The sequence below is a fragment of the Pseudorca crassidens genome, chromosome 3 (assembly GCF_039906515.1).
Source record: "Pseudorca crassidens isolate mPseCra1 chromosome 3, mPseCra1.hap1, whole genome shotgun sequence".
Taxonomy (NCBI): domain Eukaryota; kingdom Metazoa; phylum Chordata; class Mammalia; order Artiodactyla; family Delphinidae; genus Pseudorca; species Pseudorca crassidens.
In genome coordinates this window covers 159,795,307-159,817,137 of record NC_090298.1, presented here as the reverse complement: position 1 = coordinate 159,817,137, position 21,831 = coordinate 159,795,307, and the positions used below count along the sequence as shown (strand labels likewise).

Sequence of the window (21,831 nt, the reverse complement as noted above, 5' to 3'; positions counted from 1 at the left end):
ATATTGGGGTCTGGGGGGGGGGTTTGCCTACATTTTTGTGGATTCACTCTTTATTGGCGAATTTAAAATATAAGAGCAGGAATTAGGGTGCTGGAAGGGGAAGGCAGGGTGACCCAAGAGGTCCATCATCTAGGTTACCCAGGGCTTCCTGAAAGAGGGACCTTCGTGGGTGGGGGCAGCCTGATTCCTCTTCTGGTTGTCTGGCTAGTAGTTGTGTCATACGGCCGCCAGTATCTTTATTCAAGATGGATGTCTTCGAAATGGATGCCTTTGCAATCAGAAGCTTACACTCCAAATGATTTTTGAAACGAAAGAAATGGAAGTGCTTCTGAATGGGTGCAGCAGACCCCAGTGACAGGTGGGGCTGGGTGGGATGGCTGTTTGTGGCCCCTGTGCGACCCACCAGCCCCAGGTGTGACCCTGGGACCAGACCACAGAGGGTCCTCGGTGGTGGGTGCATGCAGCTGCCCACGAAGGATGCTCATTACCATGGCAACGATGGGGGACCCCAAAGGTGGGTTGCAAGCTATGGCACCTGAAGCCCATCAGAGCTGCCCAGACACCTTCTTTAACCCTGACCCTCAGCCCTCACATGTCCAAGGCCCCCATCTTAGGAAGTTCTGAAGAACAAGCACAACTTGGTCCAAGCCCGGGAGCCCTGGGTGAGTGGCTTCCCAAACCTCCAGCTGTGTTTCCTGCTCCACAGTGAGACTCAGGATGGTTCCACTAAGCACGGCTGTGATCACCATCTAATCAGGCGGGGGAGCGAGAAGCAGCTGGACTGGCCCAACTGTCTGGTCCCGGCAGGCCTGCTGGGGCATCTCTGTTCCTCCCTCAGATGTGTTAAGAAAAAACCCCCACTGTGTGCCACCCGGATATAGCGTCTCTCAGGCCTCACCCCTGCAGGAAGCCTCCCCCGCCTGCCCCAGGAGCTGTGGCCACCCCGTCCCCTTGGGACACAGTCTGCAGGTTCCTCACTCAGTGTCAGCCTCCCTGTCACCAGCACCCAGCACAGGGAGGGCCTGGCACATAGCAAGCCCCAGAGGCCATATTTACCCACCCCCCCCCCCCCATGTCACAGAAGAGGAAACTGAGGGCTGGCACTGGAGAGTGACCGGGTCTCCCCCAGTGGCCTGGACTCCCTCGGCCCTGTGGAGCAGCTTCTCACACTGGGGGCACAGCATGGAGTTCGGGTCAGAACACAGCCCAGAGTTGATAGACCTGGGTCAGGCCCAGAACCCTCGGCAAGGCCTTTTCTTTATGGTCTCAGTGTCTTAGCTGTGAAATGGGCTGACCACCGACCCAGCCAAGGGTGTTTGTGCAGATGGGCTGCCAGCCAGGCAGGCTCGGGGGTTGTGGGGACAGAGGGGTCCATGAATTCCACTGCAGGGCTTGAGTTCAAGGGCCTCTCTCTCTCTCCCCTCATCGGAAGGTGGCTGCATGCAGGCTCCTCCAACATGGCGGTCCTGGAGGTGCCCCTGCTGTCAGGGTTCCGGGCGGACGTTGAGAGCCTGGAGCAGGTGAGGTAGCACTGGTGGGCAGGGCTCGGCTCAGGTCTCTGGCTGGTGGCCCTGCCCAGGTTGCAAATTCCCAGCCCTTCATAAAATGGGTTTTTGTTTTTGTTTTCTTGTCTTTCTGGGCAAAGTTGGTGTTTGGGGGCTGGCCATCTGCTGAGGGGCAGGTGGGGAGGGGTGGGAGCTTTCCCAGTAGGTGTCATTCAGTGGGCCACCCGTGCTGTTATCCATGTGGCAGAGGAAGGGTTCAACGAACCTGCCCGCACTTTGGGGATGATCTGGGATACCAGGGAGAGATTTGCCACCATCCTCAACTTAAAGAGAGACCGGCCCCCTTTTTTTGGGGGGGGGAGGGGAAGAGCGTCACAAAATGGGCAGAGCAGCCTTACCTGAGGATGTCTGCAGTGTGGGGAGGGACAGGAAAGTAGGGCCTGTCCTGGGGGAGGGAGTTGGAATGGTGCAGGTGAGGCAGGAGCAGGTGGCAGGGCTCTGTGGGCGCCTAGGGGGCCACAGGGAGGCCCGGCCTGGGACTGAGGCTCGCTCAGGGGAGACTGCAGGCAGGGAAGGGGAAGCAGGCACTCGGGACAGTGGTAACCAGCCTTGAATGCCCTCTCCTGGGTGCTGACCTCCACCCCTGGCCTGGCCCACGGGGACTTGCTGGATGACCGTGGGCAAACTCCTCAGCCTCCGGGGCCTTGGGTCTTCACGGGTCCAGCCCACCTTGGGCCCTTGGAGATCGGGGAGGAAGAGAGCATTGGGGTCTGAAGGGCCGGGCAGACCCTGACCTCTGGCTTCCCTGCCAGCTGCTCCTCGACAAGCACGTGGCACTGAAGAGGTACGAGGTGGCTGGTCGCAGAGTACTCTTCTACTTTGATGAGGTACTGCTGGCCGGGGGTGGTGGGTGGAGGCCTCCATGGCAGCCACATTGGCGAGGGCACAGCTGCCATGGCCCGGTGTGGTTCCTGCAATGATCTCATACCAAGAAAAAGAAACTGGGAGAGGCAACTCAGGCGGAGTTGCCACGGCTGCCTGCCCTGCGCCCTAGCCAGCTTGCTTTGGTGCAGAAAGTTGGGAGGGGTATGGAATAGTATTCGGGCATCAAAAGGAATGAAGCAGTGATGGTTTGAACCTCAAAAACATGCAGAGTGAAGAGACAGAAAGCAGATTGGTGGTTGCCAGGAGTTGGGGGGATGGGGAGTGCAAATGGGGATAGGGTTTCCTTTTGAGGTGATGGAAATATTCTGCAGATGGATAGTGGTCGCACAAGTTTGTCAATGTCCACACACACACACACACACACACACACACAAGGAGGGAGGGCACCTGCCATGGGGGGAGTGGGGGATGAAAGACCAGCTGAGATGTTTTTCCCAAGTGGGATGGAAGGACCCACAAAATTAAAATGGGATCACGTTTCTGTTTCACGCCTCCTGGGCATCCCGAAATCAGCCAGTTCTGGGCCCACATTTTGCGGCGTCACAGAGCACAGAGGCCGGAGCTCAGTCTCTGGCCCTAGTGGCCCCGGCCGAGCCTGAGCCTGCCCGCTGCCCCCGCAGATCCCCAGCGAGTGTTTGACGTGCGTGAGGTTCCGGGCGCTCCGCCAGCACGTCGTGGGCAGGACGTCGGCGCTGCCCATCTCCGTGTACGACTACTACGAGCCTGGTAGGTCCGCGCCCAACACCCACAACTCTAGCTCAGTCCCTCACCCTGTCATCCATCACTTGGTCACCCTTCTCCCCTGGTCCCGCAGCCTTCGAGGCCACTCGCTTCTACAACGTCAGCTCGCGCAGTCCCCTCGCCCGGGAGCTGTGCGCTGGGCCTGCGTGCAACGAGGTGGAGCGTTCCTTGGCCCAGGGCCCCGGTAAGTGCGCGGGGCCATTGCCCCTTCCGACCACCCGCCACCCCGACCCCACCCGCGGCAGAGGAGGGCGTGGTAAAGGCAGGAGGACCCGGCACGGTCAAGGGCGCGCTGCCTGAGCGGAGGGGCTTGGGGTTGAGCAGAGTGGGCAGGCAGTGAGAAGGAGGCGGGGCTTAGCGGGGCGCGGGGGGTGGGCAGTGAGGAGGGGCGGGGCCTAGGGGGGTATGAGGGGGCGGGTGTAGAAGCGGGCGGCCCAAAGGAGAGCCCTTGCCTCCGCTTCCGCACAAGCCAAAGGGTGTTGGGACCCAGGCCGGGAGCCCCAATCGGCCACAGAGAAGGACGCAGGACGGGCTAGAGGGTCCCTCGGGACCTTTTTCTTTATTTTCCAGACTTCTTGAAATGAGTTTAGATTGCTTTTAAAAGTTTTCTTTTTCTTATTTATTTATTTATTAACATCTTTATTGGAGTATAGTTGCTTTACAATGGTGTGTTAGTTTCTGCTATATAATAAAATGAATCAGCTGTACGTATACATATATCCCCATGTCTCCTCCCTCTTGCATCTCCCTCCCACCCTCCCTAACCCACCCATCTAGGTGGTCACAAAGCACCGAGCTGATCTCCCTGTGCTATGTGGCTGCTTCCCACTAGTAATCCGTTTTACATTTGGTAGTGTATATATGTCCATGCCACTCTCTCACTTCGTCCCAGCTTACCCTTCCCCCTCCCCATATCCTCAAGTCCATTCTCTAGTAGGTCTGTGTCTTTATTCCTGTCCTGCCCCTAGGTTCTTCAGAATCAATTTTTTTTTTTTAGATTCCATATATATGTGTTAGCATATGGTATTTGTTCTTCTCTTTCTGACTTACGTCACTCTGTATGACAGACTCCAGATCCATCCACCTCACTATAGATAACTCAATTTCGTTTCTTTTTATGGCTGAGTAATATTCCATTGTATATATGTGCCACATCTTCTTTATTCATTCATCTGTCGATGGACACGTAGGTTGCTTCCATGCCCTGGCTATTGTAAGTAGAGCTGCAATGAACATAAAAGTTTTCTTTTTAAATTTTATTTTGGTAAACACTAGGCAAATACTTGCGTGAAATTCTACCAGGTCAGGGCTTCCTAGGAACTGTCTCCACGCTGTGGAGTGTGGTCCGGACCCCAGGGACTTCTCCCCAACCCCAGGCCCAGGTGGAGGCAGGGATCAAGTTGGGGGGTGGAGTTCCCGGGGCCTGCCCATTTCGCCTCGCCCGCCAGGCTGGTCCCCTGGCGAGGCAGGTCCCGCTGCCATCCCGGAGGAGGGGACGAAGATCATGCGCTGCGGCTGCGCGCGCGACTGCACCACCAGCAGGGACCCGGTATGTGGCTCCGACGGCGTCGTCTATGCCAGCACCTGCCACCTCCAGGAGGCTGCCTGCCGCGAACGTGTGAGATTGGAGCCCGCTCCCCCTGGCCGCTGTGCCCTTGGTGAGGATCCACCCACGCCCCGCCTCGGGGATCCCACCTTGTCCCAGAATGTATCTCTCCATCTTCTTCTCTTTGCATCTGGGTCCCTTTGCATCTCCTCAGTCTTGGTCAGTCTCTCCCCAGCCCCACCCCAACTTTGTGCTTTCCTGCATCTCCTCGTCTCTGATTTCTGTGTCCGCTTCCCCACCTTGTGACCTCACCTCCTATCTGTTGCTCTGGGCCACAGATCTCCTCCCCTCAGGCCCCCTGGGCTGTTGGTCATCCAGATCCTCTCCCTCCAGTGCCTTCCCTACCGACTCAGTCCTCCTTCCTTCCAGAGCAGCCGACACCAGCCTCTGCTTTGTACAGCTACGACTATGACCTGGGTCCCCTGGACGCGGGGCACGTGGCAGCCGGCCATGAGGTGGTGGACTTGGACGGGGAAGCAGAGGATAGGTGAGAGCTGGGCCCGCCCCCAACTTCCCTCCACTGGCCCTGGAACCTGGCAGGGAGTGGGAGTGACTGATGGAGGGGTCAGCCTGCTGTAGGGTTTCAGGGGATGAGGTGGGGGATCTGTTCTCCCTTGACCCCCATCCACCCAGGCACACATAGAAGAGCAGCCTGTATGTGTAGCGTGAGCTTAGTGAACCCTCCCAAGGACTGGACCCCAGGACAGACCTGTCCCTGAGACCCCCTGGGCCTGGGACCCCTGTTAAAGAAGAAATTATTCATGACGCAAGGAATATATTTTTCAAGGGGGAGCACTATGGAGTCTTGCAGTGGGGATAGAGATTGTAACTAACTCCTAATAATAAAAGAAGAAAAAGTGGGAATTTATAGCCAAGGAGTGGGGGGTGGCAGTCAGTGGATGGAAAGTTACTAGGAGGAAACATCAGGAGTGAAGGGCGGATATTCTAGCTAAACCGACTGCACCTGATTGTTGCTGAAGGTAGGCCAGGGTGATGAGAAATTACAGGGGGCAGGGGGTGGATGGTGGAGGACGAGGAACCCAATCAGATATCAAGGGTGATCAGTACGGTGGAGGGGGGGGTTTCTGGCTAAACTGACATATTAGCAGATTCTTGCTACAGTTGGGCAGTGCTGAGATGAACATGGAAGCCTAGAATTTGAGACCGAAGTGAAAAAGAGCTCAGAAGAGCCCGGGTGGAGTTTGGTTAGGTAGAGAATCTTTGTCTCCCCTGAAGGAGGGATGGAGGAAATGGTCAGGAGACCAGAGAGCCCTGTGGGGTGAGGCTGGGAAGGGGCTGCTGGGCAGACTTCCTGGACGAGGCAAATCTTTTGGGTTGAACAAACTCAACTCAAGAGGTTTAAACAACAGGTTGATCTATCAGCTCAGGTAAGTGCCAGGTCCTGGAGGCTGGCTGCACTGGCGGGCCTCAGAGCCCTGCCTTCCTGGGTGGCAAGGGTCTCTCCACCCCATGCTGGTGGCAAAGGCTGGTTTACATCCCCACTCAGCAAACCCAGTAGGAAAGTTTTTCCCAGCACCAACCAGAGTCCCAGAGATTTAGGGGTGCGTCATCTTGCACCAGGCACTGGGTTTAGTTCACATGCATATAATATAATTATCGATAGGGCTGGGTTTAGGGTTACTGTTGCACTAATTTTGTTTTGCCCCCCTGTGTTTCTCTTTCCATGCCCTCTTTTGAATATCTTTTAGAATTGCATTTTGATTCAGTTATTGTTGTTTTAGCATTATTTTTTTAGCGGTAACTCTGGGGATAAGACTATTCATCTTTAAATTTTTCACAGTCTACTTGGTGGGAGTATTGTAACCACCTTCAGCAAAATGTAGCAACTCTGAAGTCATTTCTGTCCATGTGTTGTCCCCTCCCATCTCTCATGCTAATAGTTATCATATGTATAACTTTAAAGTCACCCAAGTGTTGCCCACCCTGTCCAGTGTCTTCTGAGAGAGGTCTGCTTTTATTTTCCTTTTGCAGGGGAAGATTTTTATTAAACTTCTAAATTTGAGGTACCATAGGTTCACACGCAGTTGGAAGAAATAACAGAAAGATCTTAGGTGCCCTTCATCCAGTTCCCCCCAGTGGTAACATCTCCCAGAACTCAAGTTACAGTGTAACACCAGGAAATTGACATCAATGCAATTTCACCACTTTTACATGCACTCATTTGCAGTTGAGTCTGCAATTTTCCCCCACGTGTAGATTTGTGTAATCATGACCACAGTCAAGATACAGGACAGCCCATCACCTCAAGGATCCCTTTAGTTGCAGGTTTATAGCCACACCCACCTCGATTTCCGCCCCCCCCCCAACCATTCATTTGTTCTCCTGCTCTATACTTTTGCCATTTCAGGGATGCTTTGTAAACAGAATGGTGGGGTATGTAACCTTTTGAGATTGGCTTTTTCTCACTCAACAGAGTTCCCTCGCTGTCCATCCATGGTGTTGTATCAGCAGTTCCTCCCTTTTCATAGCTGATTGAGTTCCCCAGATAAGTCTTCTATTTGGTCAGTGGTCCCTTGCATGCTGCGCTCATTCTTACCAGAAGTGAAGGCCCCATCCCATCACTGTGGCTGGTGGGGATGGGCGGGGTCCTGAGGGGCCCTGCTGGGCCGTGTCCCCCCAACCCCGGCTCCAGGTGGGGCGCTCGTGTCTCAGTGGGCGGAGGCAGCCAGGCCGAGCCACTTGGAGGCGGGTTTAGGGAGTAGTCCGCAGTCCCGCCCCTGCCAGGCCTGGCAGCCCACAGGCATTTTTCGGCTTCTCTCCCCATCAGTCAGAGTGGCTTCTCTTCCTAAAGCTCCGAGCGGGAAGGCGTGATCTGGCTGTGATTTCGCCCCACCGGAAGAGGGTCGCTGACGGGAGACTTGACTGTCTGGGGGCCGCTGGACCCTGCCCGGGTGACCCCTGCTTCCAAACGAACCCGATAAACAGACCATCAGAGACGACGGTGGGCCTCCTGGGGGCCCAGTCCCCACCTCAACAGGAAGGATGGTCAGCGAGGTGGCTGGAGGTGCCCCCCTCCCCGCCAGCTGCAGCTGGAGCACAAGTCACCCCACCCTACAGCCTTGGGCTGGGTGGCCAGAGCAGCTCCCACAGCCTGGCGTTCTGCTCCCCGGAGGAGGGACATTTCTGGGAAGGACTCGTAGCCGAAGGCCTGTTTTCTGAGGGAGCGCGACTCTGGCCAAATCAAGGACGTAGCGTCGGCAGCTTAGAAACGAACAAGGCTGCTTTTCTGCATAATGACTGCCTGGGCTGCTGAACCCCCGGACCCAAACCCCAAATTGTCCCAGAACTGTCACAGTCCCTGCACCCCTGCCTCAACCCAGGGGTCCCTGAATGTTTAGCCTCGACAGCACCACCACTTTCTCTGCAGAGAAAGTCCTGGGCTCCAGACAGATGCCCCTTCATCTGCCCACTTCCTGACCTCGACCTGTGAACCCCTGATCTTCCAGTGCCCCGCCTGGAAGATTGTCCCGCTCCTAGCAGCCTGGGAGGGTGTCCCAGCTCTGGACCTACCGAAGCCGTGTGCTCAGACCTGCCTCCCGGCTCTCCATGCCCCCTCCTGCATTCTCCTGTCTTCCGCCTCCACGGTGGTAATTTATTTCAGCCGACACTGCTCATCTCTGGACAGCACGGAGACCCTGAGGGGCTGCCCAGCCTGTGGGTCCCCGTCGTGCAGCACCGGCCACTTTCCACGCTCCTGACCCCTGCCATCCTGCAAGGTTACTGCACCCTTGCCGAGGCCCTGTTGCCACTTGCCATAGAGGCTGCTGGTGTAATAAAAGCTCATTTCCATAGAGTCCCTGACAGACTTGGGCCTCCTGCGGGCAGGGGAGGCTGGGAGGCAGCTCTAAGCGCTGGAGCCCAGCTCCCTTCCGGCCCCTCACCTCCATTCCTTCGTCTACAGCCCAGCCTTTCAGAGCAGGGTGAGGCTTTGGAACACTTGCATCCCAGGGTAATCATAGATTCCCATGCACTTGTAAGAAATCAGACCAGTACAGAGAGGTCCTGGCTACCCTTTACCCAGCCTCCCCCAGTGGTAACATCTTGGAAGACTCTAGCACATCATCATACCAGGCTATTGACATGATATTCTTCGTTGACTTTATTCACACAGCCCCAGGTTCACTTTTACGTGGGAGAGCGTGTGTGTGTGTGTGTCCGTCCTGGGGCTTCCGGCTCACTCTTCCCCAGACCAGAGACATATGAACTTGATGGGGAGCCCGGGAATGGCACCCATTCCCCTCTGCCTCTGGAGAGGGCTTGTGTACTCCCACAGCTGATGCCTCGGTGGCTCCGGACACTGTGCCCTGTGTTGCCTTCTGGGGTGGGGAGCGGCAGGGTGTGTGTGTGTCTGGGGCTACGGCTGCCCTTCCCCACGTGGTGCCCCCTGCCTTGATGCAGAGCAGCCTTCAGCTGGCTGGGGGTGGGTTCTGCGAAGCTGCAGCCCCCTGACCCTGGGTGTACACCCTGGGTGTACACTGTAAATCTTCACATTGCTCCACCCACCCAGTCCATGGGGGAGTTACCTGAGAAGAGGGATCAGACCAAGGGAAAGCAGGAGGAGGTGACATCTTGCAGCCAGGGTGACAGTAGGAGGCTGAGCCCTGTGGCTCCCAGTGATGGGTTGCACCAGGCTTTGGGGAGCAGAGTAGAGGTCTCCAGTGCTCAGGAGATGCCCCAGAACACTAAGGCCCATCCTGGGAACGAGGACCGCCAACGGGGCTCCCAGCCGCCTGGGCCACAAGCGGGGAGGGGGCCCGAGCCTCCTCCTGGGTGGGGTCCTGCTGCAGGTCCAAGGCAGCATCAGCTTTGCCTTGTCCACACCTTGGACACGGACACAGGTGAGCTGGCTGGGCCTGGGAACCTGCATTTAATGCTCGTCTTAGTTTCCTGGGGCTGCTGTAGCCAAGTACCACGTACCAGGTGGCTTAAAACAACAGAAATTTATTCTCTGACAGTTCTGGAGGCCAGAAGTCTGAGATAAAGGTGGGCAGGGTTGGCTCCTTTTGGGGGCTCTGAGGGAGCGTCTGTCCCAGGCTGGTCTCCTGGCTTCTTCTGGTGGCTGCCAGCAGTCTGTGGCATCCCTTGGCTTGTGGCCATATCACCCCATCTCTGCCTCCGTGGTCACATGGGCTTCCCTGTGTGTCTCTGTGTCCTCTTCTTATAAGGACACCAGTCACATCGGATTTTGGGCCCGCCCTACTCTAGTGTGACCTCATCCTAACTAATTACACCTGCAATGACCTTATTTCCAAATAAGCTCTCTTTTGGAGGTTCTCGGTGGACACGAATTGGGAGGGGACCCTATTCAACCCAGTGCAACCCCCTTCCTGTTTGTCCGGCCTGTGGAGGGGCTGTCACACAAACGAGGAGGACCGGGTGCAGGTGGCCGGGCTGCACCCCTCCCTGGAAGCTGTTGCGGTACCGGGCGCCCGGCGAAGCACCACTTCCTGCACCTTGCTCCTGAACTCGGCCGACACGTAGTAGTAGATGAAGGGGTCTACACAGCTGTTGAGGGTGCTGAGCGCCAGGCTGGGCAGGTAGGCGGCGTACAGGTCCCCCCAGGCGTCAGGGTCCGGGTTTGAGTAGTGCAGGAGCAGCAGCACGTTGCTGGGCGCAAAGAGGGCCACGGCCGAGGTCAGCACCAGCGCGGTCAGCCTCAGCGCGTGGCTGTAACGCCGGCCGCCGGCCGCCAGCGTGCGCAGGGTGGCCCCGTAACTCAGCAGCATGGCCAGCAGCGGCAGGAAGCAGCCGAGCACCGCCAGGCAGAGGAAGGCAGGCCGCCAGTAGGAGGCCTGGGCACCGACGGGCAGCACGTCGTGGCAGAGCACGTGGTCCGAACGCGACAGCCGGAAGGTCTGCTGCTGCAGCGCCAGGGGCAGCGCCAGGGCGGCTGCCGCCAGCCAGGCTGTGACACAGAGCCCAATGGCCAGGCGCTGGCCTCGCAGGGTGCGGGCCCGCAGCGGGTGCACCACGGCCAGGTAGCGGTCCAGGCTGATGGCGGCCAGTAGCAGCACGGAGCCGTACATGTGACCATAGAGCGCGGCCGTGTCCAGGCGGCAGGCGGCCTCGCCGAAGGGCCAGCGCTGGCCCCGCAGGTGGTAGGTGATGCGTGGCGGCAGCGCCAGGGCCAGCAGCAGGTCAGCCGCCGCCAAGTTCATCAGCAGCACAGTGGATGGCAGTTGTGGCACCCGTGTGGCCAGCACCCACAGCGCCAGGCCATTGGCGGGCAGCCCCACTGCCAGGGCCAGCCCGTAGAGCGCGGGCACCAGTCTCGTGGGCACCCAGCCTAGCAGCAGTGCCCGAGAGCTGGCCGGGACCTCCAGAGTGTTGCTGTCATTGGCACAGGGCTGGCCAGGGAAGCTGCGCGGGTGGGGCCCCGGCGTGCTATCTGGGGAAGAGAGGCCCAGAGGGAAAGGGGATAGAAGCGCTGAGAGGCCAGGAGTCACCCCCCCACCCCTAGCCCCTCACTTGGTTCCCCAGCTGGATGGCGAGGCCCCTGAGAAAGTGTAGATCTAGCCCCCAGCTCTCAGGAGCCCCTGGGCTGGTGGGACAGAGCTGGACATGGAAACCCCCAGCCCTGTGGACTCAGGGCTGGGCTGGAGAAGCCCCACCCCCGTTCCCTATCTCCCCTTCACCGGCTCTGGGCACCCCCCCAGTCCCAAGGCAGGGCCCGAGGTCACTCACCATCACCTCTCTCCGTGCTGCCCCCATCGTCGTCGTAGATAATGGGGGTCTGAGTGTCATCCAGGCTGAACCCCAGTGCTAGGGGCCACAGCATCAGGAGAGCCCACATATTGCCGGTGCTGGGTGCCGGCTACTCTGGGCTGTGGCCGGCTGACCTCAGGCTTCCTGCCTGGCCGGACCCCCCTCCCCCCGCCCCCAGCTTCCTGAGTGCCGGCGGAGGAGGGGACAAGGTCTGGTGAGATAAACCGGTCCCTGCCCCCATGAGCCCGTGGGAGGCCCAAAGCCTGGCCTGAGGAGGCCTGGCAGCTGGAGTTACTTGGGGTCTAGGTGCTGGGCCAGTAAGATGGGAGAGGAGGCGCCAGGCTGCAGCCCCCATCCAGCCTCTGTAGGCCAAGTAGCCACTTCTTGCTGGCCGATCACGTCTCGGCCCCATCCTCGTGACAGCCCAGCCCTCCGTGCCATGCTCCCCTCCATCCATCAGGAACGCTTGGCCCTTCCTGAAGCCCCCTCCTCTCAAACCCCACCCCCGGCTCTGGCAGGCAGGACCCCAAATCAGAGGCCAGAGCAGGTGAGCGGACCCCCCCAGGTGCCCCTGGCCCTCTGTGGAGGTTACCCTGCCGTATGCAGCCTCACCCACGCCCCAGCACAGGTCCCCCGGCAGGCGCAGAGAGGGGCAGGCCTTGTGAGCCTGCTGAGGAGGTCTTGGTTCTCAGCCAGAACCCCCGATGCTGAGCATGTGCTGTCCTGGGGGTCTTAGGGGAGCGTGGCTGCAGCCCCCTCTGGGGGGTGCCCAGTTCTCAAAGCTGCTTCTGCTCTGGTCCTGACCCCACGCTCAGCCTGGGGTCCCAGGTGTGACCAGGGGCCACAGCCGTACATGAGCCAGAGGGGGTGGCCCAGCCAGCCCAGAGAGCCCCCTGAACCACCTTCCATTGGGGTCCTCACCCCTCAGACCTCTCCACGTCCCACCCAGAGGGGAGGGTACTCCTCCGTCCTGAATACGATCCCCCCTCCAGACCTCAGAGCAGCTACACCGTCCTACCCTGGGGGAGCCCTGCACTGGGGGTGCTCAGTCTCTGTGAGGTCAGGGCTGGGTCACAGTGGTGGGGGCAATGTCTGGGAGCAGATGGACCCCAAGGGGGCAGTGGGGGTCAGGGAAGAAGAAATGAACTAGGGGTGGGAGAGGGGGTCAGATGCAGCCGTGTCCTGGTATGGCGAACCCTAATCTAGCCACACACTCGGGGACACGGGAACCAGCCAGGAAATGACCGAGCAGTCCTGCACAGAGTCAGTGTAGCCAGAGGCCGAGATGCTGAGGTCCCTGCCCCCCCAGCCCCAGGGTTGGTCGGCAGGGATCGAGACCTGGAGAGCTCCAGTCAAGGCAGGGGTCTCAGCCAGGAACCTCTCCCTCATTTCTGAGCAGTTTCCACCAGCACCAATGACAAATTCATCCCACACCTACGCCTCACAGCACACGTGACCAGTGATGATGATGATATGCCCTCAGCGCACAGGAAAACGGGGATGGGGACCCCTTGCCGCCCTCCAGGAGAGAGCAGGGACTCTGCTCACGGGAAGCTGGGCCCGGCAGCTCTTCCCTGCCAGGGATAGGGCAGACTGGAGCGTGAGGCGGGTGGTTTGACTCAGGAATTCCGTGTCTAGGAATTTATGGTGGGTCTGTACAGGGAAACGCTCAGGAAGACGTCTGTACGGGGAAATTTCCGGCAGCGGGGCGGGGGGGGCCATAAACAACCCCCCCCACCCCTGCCGCCACGGAAACAGCCGTGGAGGTGCCGGGCCGCTGTTTCCAATCGGATGACAAGCCACGTGAATACCTCCTGGGGGACACTGGGGGCAGCTGCCTTCAGGGGGAGGGACATGGGCACCTACTCTTCTCTGTGAGCTTTTTTTGTGCTATTGGAATTTTCTGTGCCGTGCGTCACTTTCCGTTAAAACTCATGTTTCAAAAAAGGCATAATAGTAGCTTTAAAAGGAAGGAAATTCTGACACAGGCTACAACATGGATGAACCTTGAAGACACTGTGCTGAGTGAAATAAGGCAGTCACCAAAGGACAAAGACTGTATGATTCCACTTATATGAAGTCCCTAGAGTGGCCACATGCACAGAGACTGAAAGAAGCAGAAGGCTGGTTGCCAGGGGCTAGGGGTGGGGAGTTAGTGTTTAGTTGAAGATAGAGTTTCGGTTTGGGAAGATGAACAGAGTCTGGAGATGCATGGTGGGCATGGTTTTACAACCACGTGGATGTACTTTTTATTTATTTACTCATTTACTCATGGCTGCGCTGCAAAGCTTGTGCGATCCTAGTTCCCCAACCAGGGATCGAACCCACGCTGTCAGCAGCGAAAGCGCCGAGTCCTAACCACTGGACCACCAGGGAATTCCCAACGTGGGTGTACGTTATGTCACTGAACTGTACACTTAAAATGGTCATGTGGTAAATTGTGTTACGTGTATTTTACCACAATTTAAATAAGTGAAAGGGCTTCCCTGGTGGCGCAGCTGCCGATGCAGGGGACACGGGTTCGTGCCCCGGGAAGATCCCACATGCATGGCATGGCCATGGCCGCTGAGCCTGTGCTCCGCAACGGGAGAGGCCACAACAGTGAGAGGCCCGCGTACTGCAAAAAAATAAATAAAACAAATAAATAAATAAATAAGTGAAAAAACGGCAAACAGACCTAAGCCAGTGGCTAGTCCTGGGACTCCTCATCCTCCAGCCTCATCTGGACCCTCCAAGCCCCCTCCCCCAAGCCTGTCCTCCCTGGCTGCCCCTTCCTGCCTCACCGTCTCCACTAGAAGATGGAGGTCACTGATGACTCAGCCCCTCAAGTCCTTCCGAGGCAATGCTTCTCGGGATGGCCATCTTTGTGGAAATTGTGTTTTCTTTATGTTGTACTTTGAAGCCAGATGGGCACCTGCAAATGTGCCCGGATCTCCCCTCATTCCCGGGCTGGGCCTCGGCCTGCGGCCAGGGACATTAACCCTCGGACCAGAATGAGAGGTGGGTGCTGTGACCCCCGACTTGCCGGGCACCAAGGTTTGAGGTCCAGCCCTCCCAACCACAGAAGCCCTATGCTTCATCCCCGGAACTCCAAATCTGAGTCTGCTCACCTGTCCTGTGGGCTGGAGCTCCCGCACACAGGGCTGCATGGAGAAGGTTCTGGAGAGCCTCCAGCAGGGCTGGAGGTATGGCATGCTCATCACCCCCCATCCCTGCAGGCTCTTTCTGGGCACGTTGCATCCCCACCAGTCCCACCGCTACCAGTTCTACCCCCCCACCCCACCCCCACGCCCGCCACGGACCTGCTGAGACTGATTTTAGGTCAACTTGCTTTTTAGAACAATCAGCTTCATTCTCAGCCAGGACATCAGGTGCATTGCGCTAGTTCTATTTTGCAAAGACCCAGCAAGGCAAACACCTCATTAGGAACAGAGTAAATGTTCTACCTGAGCCCCCCAGCTCCACTGCTGCCCCAAGCACCACAGGCAACCCCCACCACCACCGTGCTAGGGAGGGGAGGGCAGCCCACCTGGTCCTGCAGCTCTGCACCACTTGAAGGAGGCCGGAAGGGGAGCTGCAGGGCCGTTAGGATGAGGGCTGCTTTATGTAGGCACAGGGCCCAGGTCCTCATCTGCATTTGCTGGGCCCCCTCTGCCACGTGGGGCTGCTGTCTTTCAGGCCAGCGGAGACCCTCCCTCCTGTCTCTTGTCCAGGAACCTCATCCCAGTCACAGGCACTGCCCACTCGAGGGGAGGCACTCTTCTGGAAGGTGTCCACTAGGGCTGGAATCCTGGGGCCAAGAAGAGTTCTGCCCGCCACAGAGGTCCCTGGGGACGCCTCTTGTCTGCTCTCCTGGGACCGGGTGTCCTTCCTGGGAGCTGCTGCAGCCACCATCTGCCTCCCAGGCCTGCCTTCCCAGGGCTTCCAACAAAAGCCAGTCTAGGAGCGCAGAGCGGGCCCTGGCCACGGCTGGATGTGAGCTTGCGGCAGGAGAAATCTAGGGCCGCACCAAGCCTCGGTCACAAACTCCCCAGGAGCTCTTACCCTCTGGGGAGTTGCGCACTGCCAGGGGCGTGTGGGGGGGGGGTCCCTGGGAGGCAGCTGTGGCCCCTTGGGAAGGTTGGGGACAACTCTTGGGAGAGGACTTGCCAGGTGGGCAGGGTGGGCTGGGCAGAAGGCAGGGCCAGCTGAGCTCAGGGACCCAATGGGTGAGGCCTGGCAGTGGGCACTGAGTGGGAGGGGAGGGGGTCGGCCAGTTGCGCTGCAAAAGCCTCGTGGGGTGGGGGGCAGCTAAGAGGACCCTAAGCAGAGCTGAGGGCTCCCTCTTACCTGGAGGCAGGTGTGGGGCTGGTAGGAGGGGGTCCTGGAGATGTTCAGGGGACCCAATGATGGTGAAGACACAGGAGGTGAGAGGAAAGGAGGGGGCAGGGGGGCAGCTGGGAGGGGGGACCAGAGAGCACGGAGGGTGGTTTTGTAGGGCTAGAGGAGGGAGAGACCCCGCATCCCCCGCCATCTGTGGGCTTCTGGACCTGGTGTCAGAAGCGGGTGGGCAGGCACAGAAAGCCCACAGCAAACGCTGCAGTCTTCAAATTGTTTTGCATGTGCAACACTGGAAGGAAACACTTCTCATTTCCAGCAAATACGAAAACTGAGCTGGGAATGAACACACCCAAGTCCCCTACATACGAACCTTCAAGTTGCGAACGTGGGTTCCATCAGCGTCAGGCGTGAGTGAAATTGCAGCTTGCCCTCCGTCTCCTATTGCTGACGATCCTTCAGCTCTACCGTCTCCCACCTCCTCTCCCTCCTCCAGTCAGTAACCCTTCTCACCTGTTCACTGGACGCCAGCCCTGTATGCCAGCTGTTGTACTGTACTACTGTCCTTTTCAAGGGACTGTACTGTAAGGTTCAAAATGTTTTATTGTTTTTTATGTATTATTTGTATGAAAAGTATTATAAACCTATTACAGTACAGTACCATATAGCCGATGGGGTTAGTTGGGTACCTAGGCTAACTTCGTTGGAACAAATTGGACTTGGCGAACGCGCTCTCGGAACAGAACTTGCTTGTATGTAGGGGACTTATGTATTCTAGAAAACACCCTGGAGGCGGGGCCATGCCCCGGGGGAAACAGGACCCTGTTGCGCAGCCACAGGGAAGCCACAGTGGGGGGGGGGTCCCCACATGGGGTTTGAGAACTCCCAGGCGCACCTGTGCAGACACTCCCTGCGGTCAGGCCAACCCTGGCAGTGAGAGGTCACCCCCAGATTTGCTCACAGGAAATGACTGACTGAACCTCACAGCTTTAGATCAATATTTAATTTTTAGCTTTAATGTGCAAATAAATAGAAAAGGAAAACTACATTCAAAACAGCTGCAAAGGAAGTACAAGCCCCAGAACAGAAATTCTTCAAAACCAGAAGAGATGCTCGCTAGAAGCATGCAGGATGGGGGGCTTGGTGGGGTACGGCCCGCACCCCGGGCCCAGGCAGAGGCACGGGAGGAGCTGCGGGCTCCCGAGGAGGACGGCTGCCGGGAGGGTCTGGTTCAGGAATTCTGGTAAGTTTCCTTCTTATAAAACAAGGATGCGTACAAAGTGCATGGATTACACGTGAGAAAACACGGGTGAGGAGACACCCAGGTGGGACAGGTTGGCCTTGGAATCGCCCAGGCCTGGAGTCACAGGCTTTGTAAACCTCGAGTTCCACAGGTAAACTTCTAGAAACACGTCTCCAATTCCCGGAACCTTGGGTGTTTGGCACAGCTCAGCTGCAGGAAGGCAAGGGCTGCGGCTGGCAGAGGCAGCTGCACGGGGGTTCTTCCAGGCCCACGGGTCAGTGGAGCCCACTCGCTGATGGTGTCAGGGGCCCGGCCAGAGCTTCTCGTGGTGCCGGAAGTTCAAAAGGCTGGTTCCTAGCCCAAACTGCTTGGCATTCTTGGCACAGAAGCTTTTGCCTCTCACACCATACCCGCCCCGGGGGGTGGCTGCCGGAATGGAGGCGTTGGGGTGGGTATGCAGAAGTCCACGAAGAGGGCTGTCACCCCCAGAGAGGCCGTGGGACTTGGCCGTTGTAGAACTTACAACCACTAAGAGAGCATAAAGGAATAAATATGTGTGCATATATATACTTCTAGAATGTCCATCTTAGGTACACAACCGCACCCCAGGGCCCTCCCAGGGTGGGACCACTCGAGCTCAGCGGGTGCGGCAGGCCAGGCCCCCTCCCCTCACGTGCTCAGAGTCCAGCTGTCGGATCAACATGGGGTTTGAGTCTCTTTTTTTCCAGAGCAGGGTCTCCTGGCCAGTTCTGGTGCCGCCTGCCCACTCTGTCTGGATGTCAAAGCAGGATCCCAACAGTCTGGCTGAAAGGGCTCTTCTCACTTTCGAAGTGACTGAGGACCCCAGGCAGGCACCCGCTGGGCCAAGCCGATGCCCGAACTGTCAGATGCAGGCTGTTGCCCAGCTTGGGAAATGTTTCTAGAAGCCTGGGAAGGACATGCTTTTCAAGCAGGTCCACCTGGGCCCGACTCCTCCGACGTCAGGGACCCTCAAACGCTGACCCCTCCTGAACGTGAGCCCTCGAACGTGAGCCCTCGCGCGGCTCTCCACCCACTTTCACCATACGCAGGAAAGGACCCGTGGTGCCCAAGCCTGGGGATTTGGCATGTGTGACGGGAGTAGCCCAGCAGGCATGTGAACGCACTCACTTGTGCCTTGAGCGGTGCACTGCTTCTCCCCCTTCCAGTGGGGACTGAGCCCCTAGAGTTCAAGTGCGGGGAGTGCTTTACGTCTGGCACAGGACGGGCCCAAAGGAAGCGGGGAAGCCAAGAGGGATGGCAGCGTGGGGCCGAGAGCCGACACAACCCGCCCTTCTCTGGAGCTCACAGCCCATAGCAGCAAGGCTGGGGGACGCTCTGCTCCCCTCACACTGTTCATGAAAACGCCCGATGGGCACACAGGCCGAGGAAGCAACTGCACTAAGTGCGAGTCGTAGTGCCCGTGTGGGAGCGTCAGGGCGAGGCCGGGCGGCGGCTGTACTGCACTCGGTAGCGGGTCACCGGCAGCCCGTGCACGTGAGCTGTCTCGCAGAGCGTCTTGCAGGGCACCATGTCCTCGTCCTCCTCGCCCATCAGCCAGTCCTGCACCAGGCTGGCTGCCTCCACCGGCACGTTGTCCTCCAGCCAGCGGCTGTGCCACTCCTCGAAGTGCTGGTGGTGGCGCAGCAGGACCAGGGGCTGCACCTGCAGGGGGCGGGGGAGAGAAGAATCAGGATGGCCCAGGCACCCCAGACAGCTGTGGGCTGGCCCCCAGGTTCCCGGGACGTGGGCAGGGAGGGGCACCTGCTTGGCCCGGCCAAGCGTCCCACGGCGGTACATGTAGTCCTCGGAGTTCACGATGAACATCATCTTGTGGGTGCTGAGTTTGAAGCGGCAGTCCACGTTGCAGGCGCTCTCTACCCCGACCAGCCGCTTCCAGGAGCTCTTGGCCTCACCCCGCAGCGCGCGCACCTGCTCACACTGCCACCTGCGGAACTTCTTGAGGTTCCTGGGGGCGAGGAGGATTTGCAGACTAGAAGGTCCTCGTGGCCCAGCAACACTGGGAAGATGCCTGACCTCCCAGGGTTGGAGAAACGCAATCTGAAGCAATGAAAACCACCACCCAAACCCTTTGATCCCGTGAAAACTAATAAAACCCCGTCACGCTGGGTGCTGGCAACGGTGGGAGAGGCCCCCGGGCCCAAAGTCCTCTCACCTCTGCAGGAACACAGGCTTCAGGAGGAAGCCCTCGGTGGGCGAGCTGGACGCACCCTCGGTCCCCACGTACTGCTCCACGTACCGAGCCAGGTGCTTGGGGGACAGAGGGAGACGCAGCCCAGGTCATCAGAGGCTCCCGGGGACTTTGTCCCCACCCCTCCCGAAGCACTAGGATAACAGCTATCGAGAACCCTGAACTGTGATAGAGACCAGCAGACTGCAGTTCCCAATAAAGGGCTCCGCTGGAGCGGGACACGCACACCCAGGCCACTATTCAGATGATTTATGGCATTTCATGCGTAAGTGGATAAATTCCTGCTGTGTAACGACTTTCCTGTATCCATCACGTGATAAGTTCACGTGGAACAGGAGGCCCCTGACACGGAGGAGAGCGGGCTCTGGGGGATGGGTGGGCAGGAACAGACAGCAGGTAGGAAGAGGGAGAGCACTGGCAGGAGTTGCGGCTGAGTAAAGGGGGGGCCCGGAGCGGTCACCAGGTCCAGGGCAGACATGGCCTGCAGCGTCCGAGGGATCCTTCAACTGCTCACCACCCTGTTAAAGCACGAGGCTCCTCCAGACTCAAGCGTAACAAAAGCACATTTGCTGGAAACTTCTGGAAGGGACCGGGTGTGCAGGCCCCTACCCTCCCTTGTTTTGGAGTGTTTCCAGCGAAGGGCGCTGTGAAGGGAGCCCCCGAGGCTGTGGTGGGTGGCGCCCCCGCTCTGTGAAGGCAGCTTGGGCTTCTGGGCCCTGCTCCCTGGCGTGCGCGCACCAAGCGGAATGTGCGCCTCAACGTGTGGGCCAGGTGGGTTTTCTCCTGGTGGTCAGGGGGCACCCAGAGCTCTGAGCTCCATGCACAGGGAGCGCCGCGGCCACATGCCACGGGGTCTGAGTGACTGGGCTGGCTATGGGTGGACGGCACAGTGTCGGCAGCAGGTGGCAGGAGCCGGGGTTTCCGCAACTCCCACCTCCTGATGCGTTTCCAAGGAGAGCATTCAACCTGCACAGAGGCTTCTCTGGTGGACGTTTTGCGGCCTGTGCTCAGCCAGCATGTGCATGGGCTCCCGTGGTGGGAGCCCCACGATGCTGCCTGTGGCTGCCCCTGGCCCCCATGGTGTGTACAAGGCACAGAGCACAGGGCTGCGGTCCTCACCTGCACCTCTAGTGGGTCCTCTGTCTGGGCTTCCTCGGTGTCCAGGAGCTCAATGGTCATGATCACCTGCCCTTTGCGCTGGAGGAACATCACCTGGGGAAGGAGGGGGACAAACAGCCTGAAGCCACGAGAACAGCCCAGGCTGGCAGAGGATGAGGTCGAAAGGTCATCAACGATCCCTCTTCACCAGCCTCCAAGCCCCATCCTTCCTTGAGGGACCACGTGCCGGGCTCCCACCTCACAGGCCCTGTGGTGCCCTCCGGGGCCGGGGCCTGCGTCCAGAGGCCCAGCGAAAGCAGCACACAGTACTGGGCTCCTGTCGTGGGTGCCCGCCGTGCTCCCCCCAGCCTCGTGTGGGGCTGAGCGTGGCTGGCCTCTCACCTTAAAGCAGTTCTCGTCAGCCATGCACCGCTCGGCCTTCCACTGATAGCTGGTCTCCCTGGCGGCGCGGACACAGCGGGAGGACAGGTTCCCGCCGGCAGCGCCCCGCTTCTTCTCGTTCAGGTAGAGCTCCACCACCTTCAGACAGACATCGTCGCTCACGAGGTGGTGCAGCTGCCGGGGAGGGAGGGCCGGTGGGTGCCTGGCGTGTGCCCGCCAGGAGGGCTGAGGCACAGCCACCACTCCCACCTCCTGCTGGAGCCCCTACCTCACCCAGAGACGGGGTGGCAAAGTCCACGGGGTGGGGGTGAAGACCAGCGTCCAACGGGCCGTGCAGGGCGACTTCCATGCCACATGCAGACCAGAGCAAACTAGACCAGACTAAACCAGACCAGACTGGGGCAGACCAGGCCAGACTAAACCAGAGCAAACTAGCAAACCTGACCAGACCAAAAGCGAGACCAAACCAGACCAAACCAGACAAGAGCAAACCCGGGCCAACCAGAGCAGACCAGCAAACCCTGCCTGGGTGTGAGAAACGCACAGAAAAGATGCAAACGGAAGTGTGCCGAAATGGGGAGGGTAATCATAAAAGCAGTGATCGTCTTCCACCAGCGTTCAGTCATAAACACAAGTGATTCCTTTAATACCTATGAGCATACTTAAAACCTTTAGGCCTAGGATGAGACAAGGATTGGAAAAGGCCGAGGCCGGCGTGAGTCGGCCCCTCTGCGTGTGAGCTGTGGCCCAGACAGGCTACTGCAGACTCAGGGCCTCAGGCTCCGCTCTGTGTGTCCCTCTGCTGAGTGCACACAGTGACGCGTGGACACACATGGGTCTCATATGGTGCCTGACATCCAGCACATTCCCAATCAACATTAGCTGCCGTTACTGAAAATAAGAAATGCTACTTTAAAAAATAAATAAATAAAAGGAAGGAAAGAGTGTGGATATGACGCTGCAGGTTACAGGTGTTGCGTGGAGGGGCCCTGTGAGCCACACGTGGGGGTCCTGCCCT

At 58.6% G+C, this 21,831-nt stretch overlaps 3 protein-coding genes across 4 annotated transcripts in view; 1 reads left to right on the top strand and 2 right to left on the bottom strand.

Moving 5' to 3' along the window:
• The window catches only part of CPAMD8 (C3 and PZP like alpha-2-macroglobulin domain containing 8), a 98,863-nt gene extending 90,242 nt beyond the window's left edge, over window positions 1-8,621 (top strand). Inside the window, exons 36-42 of the mRNA XM_067733125.1 lie at window positions 1,433-1,520; window positions 2,318-2,392; window positions 3,071-3,176; window positions 3,265-3,375; window positions 4,640-4,849; window positions 5,167-5,284; window positions 7,610-8,621. Coding sequence (XP_067589226.1) covers window positions 1,433-1,520; window positions 2,318-2,392; window positions 3,071-3,176; window positions 3,265-3,375; window positions 4,640-4,849; window positions 5,167-5,284; window positions 7,610-7,640 — 739 coding nt within the window. The 3' untranslated portion in view covers window positions 7,641-8,621. The remainder of the gene's footprint in view (window positions 1-1,432; window positions 1,521-2,317; window positions 2,393-3,070; window positions 3,177-3,264; window positions 3,376-4,639; window positions 4,850-5,166; window positions 5,285-7,609) is intronic.
• A 1,122-nt stretch (window positions 8,622-9,743) lies between these two features.
• F2RL3 (F2R like thrombin or trypsin receptor 3) lies at window positions 9,744-11,642 on the bottom strand. Its single transcript, XM_067733124.1, has 2 exons — window positions 11,503-11,642; window positions 9,744-11,206 (listed from the first exon to the last, which is right to left on the bottom strand). Exons 1-2 carry the CDS (start codon window positions 11,609-11,611, stop codon window positions 10,173-10,175), a joined length of 1,143 nt encoding a protein of 380 aa, XP_067589225.1. The 5' UTR covers window positions 11,612-11,642; the 3' UTR covers window positions 9,744-10,172.
• A 5,186-nt stretch (window positions 11,643-16,828) lies between these two features.
• Window positions 16,829-21,831, bottom strand: part of SIN3B (SIN3 transcription regulator family member B) — a 37,344-nt gene continuing 32,341 nt past the window's right edge. For both annotated transcript variants that reach the window (XM_067733122.1, XM_067733123.1), the window contains 5 exons: window positions 20,814-20,987; window positions 20,433-20,525; window positions 19,278-19,372; window positions 18,866-19,070; window positions 16,829-18,766 (listed from right to left, as the gene is read on the bottom strand). In XM_067733122.1, the coding sequence (XP_067589223.1) occupies window positions 18,536-18,766; window positions 18,866-19,070; window positions 19,278-19,372; window positions 20,433-20,525; window positions 20,814-20,987 (798 nt within the window). In that variant the 3' untranslated portion in view covers window positions 16,829-18,535. The remainder of the gene's footprint in view (window positions 18,767-18,865; window positions 19,071-19,277; window positions 19,373-20,432; window positions 20,526-20,813; window positions 20,988-21,831) is intronic.